This window comes from Artibeus jamaicensis, unplaced genomic scaffold (genome assembly GCF_021234435.1).
Source record: "Artibeus jamaicensis isolate MK-2021 breed Jamaican fruit bat unplaced genomic scaffold, CSHL_Jam_final contig_76, whole genome shotgun sequence".
Lineage (NCBI taxonomy): Eukaryota > Metazoa > Chordata > Mammalia > Chiroptera > Phyllostomidae > Artibeus > Artibeus jamaicensis.
The window spans coordinates 21,598,985-21,605,797 of NW_026521954.1; the positions used below are offsets into that span (position 1 = coordinate 21,598,985).

The 6,813-nt window shown below is 51.5% G+C and overlaps 1 protein-coding gene across 1 annotated transcript in view; it reads left to right on the forward strand.

Moving 5' to 3' along the window:
• Nucleotides 1-6,455, forward strand: part of BOD1L1 (biorientation of chromosomes in cell division 1 like 1) — a 50,645-nt gene extending 44,190 nt beyond the window's left edge. The window contains exons 25-26 of the mRNA XM_037126784.2: nt 170-323; nt 5,122-6,455. Coding sequence (XP_036982679.2) covers nt 170-323; nt 5,122-5,239 — 272 coding nt within the window. The 3' untranslated portion in view covers nt 5,240-6,455. The remainder of the gene's footprint in view (nt 1-169; nt 324-5,121) is intronic.
• Nucleotides 6,456-6,813: the final 358 nt, after the last annotated feature.

Consider the following 6,813-nt stretch of genomic DNA (forward strand, 5'->3'; position numbering starts at 1 on the left):
GAGACTAAGTTAAACAGTGGTGGGCCGCAGGTGCTGAACCAGAAAGGAAGTGGAAAACCCCTTCTGCCTGGAAGCCCCTAATACCCTGCGTTCTGAACCCCGGGACTCTGGCCTTTTGAAGTGTCTTTGGGAATTGTACAATCCAGGTGTTCCCCTTCTGTTTGAACAGAATCCTCAGAACCAGAAAGAAAACGCCAGAAATCTGTTTCTGAAGCAACCGAGGACAAAAAAGACCAGGAGTCCGAGGAGGAGGAGGAGGAAGAGGAAGAGGACGAGCCCTCCGGAGCCACCACCAGGTCTGCCACCAGATCAGAGGCTCAGAGGTAACAGGGCAATGCAGAGCTTCCAGAGACCCTTCCCCGCCTCCGTACAGGAAACAGCTCGAAGCTGCTTTCAGTGGCGCGCTCGTGCCCCAGTGCGAGCTGTTCTCCTTTGTCTCCGGCAGACAGCACGTGCTCCCAGCCCTCTGGCTTGTTGGTTCTCCTTGAAGAACCTGGTTTCCGCCTTAAACCGTGATTGTGGGTTGCTTCAGAATCTTTGCCAGTGTGAGGTGCCTGTGTGGTGGAACCCACCCAGTTCCTTTACAGTGTTTATCGCACACGAGTGCCCGTCTCCGAAGTGCAGATCACCGTGGGTAGATGGGTTCAGCAGTCCTTCCGAGAGGCAGGCTCCATCCAGGGAGGGAGAGAGCGCCCTCTCTGTGGGAGGCACCTCTAACCAGTGCCATGCAGAGGCTGGTCATGTGACATTGCCCACATGTGATCATTTTTAACTTAAATAACTGGTTATTTCATGTTTCCCAAACCCTAGCATAGCCAGAAGCCTCTGGAAAAGAGTGTCATGGTCAGATGAGTTTGCGCAATGCCAGTGACCTCTCTCCTTAAGTCACAGTGTGGGTGGAAGTAGTCAGGGCTCTGCACAGCCCTGCAGGGAAGGAACCTGTCCGCTTGGTCTGAGTAGACTCTGTTTGCCCAGGATTCAAGGACACTCCACACCCCAGCCTGTGTCGAGACACTGCTGAGCATCTGTCAGTGTTCCTTTGCCCGCGGCACATTGTGAGAGATGTTGAGTCAGTCTGCAATTTTCATGACTTTCTCTAAAGTGAGAGTATTTCCTACTTTTAATGTGATTCACCACTTGTTAAGGTATCCTCTCTAATTTCCTTATTCACGATTAATTTAAAAGTTCACAAATATTTATTTCCAGAGTATCACTTACTAACACCTGTCATGCTGGTATCTTATGTTTACATAAAGACTTAAAGTCTCCCGATTTCTAATTCCTCCAACCTTAACTTTATCAGCCCTTTGTGTCCTGGTGCATTTCCTCAGAGGTCAGATTCAGAGCTGGAAGTCTGCAGGTGCTCACATGGCTAGAAGGTGGGTGGAGGTTTCATATTCCTGTGCCAGGTGGGGCAGTTCAGATAGATAGAAGGTAAACGGAAGTCAGAATCGAGATTCCTGTTGCTCGGAGAGGGTTGAGGTGCTGGAGCCCAACACCCCTGCACTCAGGCACAGGGCACCCCACCAGCACCGCTACCTCCCTCTCTCTTAAAAATCATGGAAAGGTCACCTGATGCATCTCAGAGAAAGTCCCATGGGCCTTCTAGGCATCTTAGAGTGAGTGTCTAAAAGGAGCTATCGTATTTGCCTTTTAAAATTCATTCCTCAAAAATAAATGTTATCTGACTACGGTTTTATAATCACCTGGATTTATCAATATTCTTCCTTGATGTACTTGATCTACAAATGGATTCTTTCCTCTTTGGTTCAGATTCCTTGGCATTAGTTGATTGGTCCTGGATTCTCAGGGTAGGATGGGCCGGAGGTCAGCGGGTCAGTACAGGGAAGCGATCAGTGCCTCAATCACTGTGTCAGCACATACCACGGTGGCCAGGAAAGCCACCTCCTGGCCCTGTGTCCTGGTTCAGTACGATCCAGCCCCCCGCAGCTTCCGTTCTTGGGGCCTTTGTCCCCCTTCCCCTCAAACACCTGAGGGTAGCTGCTGGGGCTTCGCTTCTTGTGTGAACCCCTCCTCGCCCGGTTCTCAGTTTGGCTGCTCTTTAAGAAGCAGATGCTCTGCACCCAGTACAGGCTGATGCACACAGAGGAGGACTGTCCTGCCCCACGCCCTGGGCACTGCGCTTCAGTGTGGAGTCGATCCTGAGTTCCCTCCCCTTGACCTTTGTGCTCGCTCAGCAAGTCCTTTTTTTTCTTAGTGTTTTTGCTGGCAGCTCAGATCTGCCGTCACCTGACTCTCAGGCTGTTGACCACATGGAGCCACCTTGTGAATTTGTGCTTCGTGACCTTGACCCCTTTTCTTGTCTCACAAGCACCTCTGAGATCTTTATCTTGTCCCCAGTGTGTTTTCTGAGTGTCACAGAATCTTCTTCCTCTGCGTCACTGCAGACTCTCACCGTCAGAGCAAAGCAGCCTCATATGATGTGAGGTCTGCTTATTAGCTGTGTCCCAGAGGACCAGTTATTCTCCTGCTTTTAGTCCCTATTCTGTGAAGTGCCTGAGGGCCTGGTGCTCAGGGCAGCCATGCCCAGAGCTTCTGTAATCTAGTTGGGAAAGCGCCAGGGTGAGCCACCTGCAGGATCTCCTAGAAACCTCCAAAACCAGCCAGAGAGAAGGTGCCCACGAGTGGAAGAGTTCGTCACTCTGCCCCACTTGGGAGGGAAGTCCCTGCTCACACTCCAGGTCATTTTTAACCCCGAGACAACTTCTGACACAGCGGCACTTTCTCCCAGAAGGTCATCGACCTTCATCTCACCAATAACTGGGGATCACTGGCTTCCCGGGTGGGAACCTATCCAAATGCGATGGCAAGGGTGCAAAGGGAGTCTGGGTGGCCTCGCCAGTCGGCCTCCCCTCAGGGTCCCCTGCATAGGCCTGGCCTCAGCACCCGTGAGCCTCATAGGCACCGCCTGCCTGCTAGGATGGAAGGCAAGGCGCGCTTTTCCTGAGTGGTCACAGATCTGGATGCTTAGCTAAGTCAGCGCAGCACAGTGGAGCCGGTGCTGGCCCACAGCCATTTCCACTTCAGCAGGAGCTGGGGAGGCCAGGGAGTGACAGTGAGGCGCCTGCTGGGGCCCAGGCCTTGGCTGCCCCCCACAGGCCGAGCTGGGTCCTGCTCCACTGCAGCTCACGGTGGTGCTGCACTTGCTTGAGTGCCCTCCACCTCCACCCCGACCCCAGCTGTCTCCAGCTCTCCTTCCTGCCGCCCTTCAGGTCAGGCTGTGCCGTGTGCCATCACGTTCTTAGCTGCGTTCTCTCCTCTGGGCTGGAAGCTTGTTCCTTGAGATCAGGGGCTGTCTTACTCTGTGAGTGTTGTAGCAGCAGAAAATGCCAGACCCTCGCGGTGCACAGAGCCCATTCTGGCCTCCCGCACCAGGTCGATCTGCACAGCGTGCGTGTGATGCCCAGATGCATCGTCCCCGTGCACGGAAAGTGCGTCCAACCAAGTGCCAGGCTTTGTGCACACAGATTCTTCCATGAACCCGCATCAAGTAAAACGTCGTGTTTTCCTTATTTTTTATGTGAGAAGAATCTCCAAAAGATATGTTCATCACTTCTTAAAATGTGCGGACCTATCTGGGAGGCTCTTTTGGAGACTCGGGCTCCGATTCTGGCGGGGTGGGGGGCTGGGCGGGGCCTGAGGGTCTGCATCTGTAACAGGCTCCAGGTGATGCCAGTGTGCCAGTCAGACCCCACTCTGGGTGGAGAGGGAGGGCCTGGTGACCCCTCCCCCCGGCCCCGGCTCGTGTCACGAGGAGAAGCGCACTGGCCCCACGCTGCTTTCTCAGCTGCGTGGCGCCTGGCACAGCGCCAGATGCCCCACCTGCCCAGTACACAGGGCTCAGTTCCCGACTGGTGGCTGCCCTGGACACGGCCGTAATGGGCTGTGGTCAACTCAGAGTAGGTGCAAGGTGCTGAAACTCCGTCATATGCACCCATCTTTGACTCCGTTTATTTGCTTTTGCTGTCAACGGGCCAGTAAGCAAACATGCCTTCCTATGGGTGAAGCCCCATCCCCTGCGGGTTCAGCTTTCCAGGTGCTGACTTAGTACCAGGCGCTGGAGCTGGGAACTGACTGAAACCCAGCAGCCGCCCTGGAGACACGTCCTGTCCCGTTGGGGAGACGTGTGGGACTTCCAGACCTTTCTGACAGCAGCACACAGCAGGGACGCATTTTGCAATACTGCTCCTGTGAGTGAAAGCAAAGTTCCACGAGCCAGGCTTGAAGTGGCACCAGGGGTGTTTTCTCAGTGTCTAGTCATCCTCGGTTTTATAATAATGCCTGGAACCTGCTGTTGGGAAAAGCGCAGGGGACGAATTACAATGGTCGGTGCTGTGGGACTTCCAAGAGCAGCTTCCCTAAGGGGCTGCTTTTCACTGGGGCCTAAAATGAGGTTTGCCGGGTGCCTCTCCTCCCCCCAGAATATCACGTGCCAAAGCATGAAATGTAAATGAACACGTGTGTTCGGCAGGACTGTGGGCCAGATGGTGCAAAGTCAAGGGTGTATGATCAAGGACTTGGTGGGTTCCGCTCTGGATGACTTTATCCTGAAAGCATCACAGAGCCAGAGATGGAGACGTGATTAACTGGAGTTGCCCACAGATAATTTTAGTAGCTCGTGGAGGCAGGCCTGGGCTGCGGGCAGGGAGAGTGTAGGACATGTCCGTCGTGGCGCCACCAGCTGTCGGCTGTGAGCCGCGCTGAGACTGCACTCCCTGGGGCAGAGTAGGTGCGAGCCTGCCATGTTCTTGCCGGTCATTTCCACTTGGGGCAGTGTGTGTGGGAATGGCTGTCGACTGTTTCATAGGTAGAACAGCTGAGCCCAAAGAGGAAGGTCAGCTTGACCAAGTCAGCACCCAGAGCGTGGCCCCGCTGGAACCAGAGCACAGTTCTGACTGCTTGGGGGGACGGGCGTCTGCAGATGACCGCTCAGCACGGGCTCGCCTAGACTCTGTCTCCTTTTCCTGCGTGTAAACCTCACCCAGGTTGTGTTCTATTGGCTCCCAAGTTCAAAAGTCTTTTTTTTTTTTTAAGAACTCCCAGATCATTGGAAGCAGCTCCTTCTCACTCTCACCACTACCTGACTTGTGTCTGCTGCAGGTCAAAGGCGCAGCAGTCCCCTCCCACCAAACGCAAGAGGGAGGCCAGCCCCCCGGGGGCCCGCACTCGAGGCCAGCAGCGGGCGGAGGAGGCCCCCGTGAAGAAGCTGAAGCGATAATCCTGAGCGGACACGTGGAGGAGATGGAGAAAGCTCCAGCCTTGGGCGCAGGCTTTTTTTTTATTTTAACCAGGGAAAGTACCTGCATGTGCTCTAAGTTCCTAGGTGCAAGCTTCTTGTTATGTTTTTAATGGCTTTATAAACTGTTGTTCATAGAAGATAGATATTATGTACATTTATTTCAGATAAAGGAAAATAAGTTTACTTTGTATCAACTCAAAGCAAAGTAGTTGTATATTTTAACATTGGAAATTGGGATTTCCCGATGGGGCACATCTCGAGTGCAAACCCTTCAGCTCGTCCGACACCAGGCTGCCCGCTGGTCGTCTGTGTACAGCATATAAACATGTAAAAATAGGTTGTATTTTACTCTGTGTATGATGCTAATCAATGAACACTTTATTTATTTTACAGAGAAAACTTATCTGTGAACTTTACTATATATCTGTTTATTTTATTTTATTATTTTTTTAATTAAAAAAAAGGATTTTAAATGCTATGCAGTCATTAGTAGCAGTGTTTAGGACTGCCTGCCGGTAACTGTGAATATGACCGGGCAGGAAATGCAGAGCCTTCTCGCATGTGTTCCAGTAAAGTAGTTTAGCTCAAGGGGCTCCGTGGCCTTTCTGTTCACAGTTGTGACCTTTTTAAGAATGTCACTTGTTTTTAGATTGTACTCTCATCTGTGACTTCACTACCAGCCCCACTGGTGAAAGAGGTTCTGGTTCAGGTGCAGTTACCTCCTGTTCGCCGCCTGCGGCAGAAACACTCTTCCCGCCCCCCGTCCGTGTTCGCTCCCTCTGCTGTCCCGAGGCTTCACCCGTGTTCTTTCCACACCGTCATTTTCAGAGAAGAGAACCGCGTTGAAGATCAGGCCACTCCTATCGTGCCGCGGGATTTTACGTTGTTTCCTGCATAATCATTACAGACAACAAACTGGCTTTATTGCCAGGTCCTTTTTTAAACATCTTTAATCTCCCATACGAGCAAACTGTCCAACTTATGTTTTTCATAAGATTAAACTTTTCTTAAGATCAAATTTATCTCTAGCAATGATGTGATGAGTTGCCAAATAATTGAGATTATTTTAAAATGTTTTATTCATATTCTTGTTTTGTAATTAAAATTTACATTCAGTGTGTGGATTTTTTTTTTGACGCAATGTAAAGTGGATATTTCTGTCATTTTACATGGTTTCTTACTGAGATTTTATATATAAATTATAAAATATTTCCCAAAACTTTAGTAGTAAGACTTTTTCTTTTCTGAACTTCAGGACTACTCCCTGTGAAAACCGTTTCTTCTCTTTAACTTATTTGTCTTGCCTGTATTGTACCATCTTCATGTTTAAACGTGAGCCATCGATGGTGTGTCTCGGGAGCAGCAAACGAGACGCCATCAGGTAGCACTGCTCTTCCGACCAGATCGCACATCCACCCGGCGAGGCTGAGACTGAACTGTCTGCAAGCCCCGGGGCAGGGTTCTTTCTGCGCGGCCACAGGGGAGGGAGGCACCATCTCCACCCGGGAGGCAGGCTCACAAGCCGCAGTGCTGTGCTTTGGCCCAGACATCCA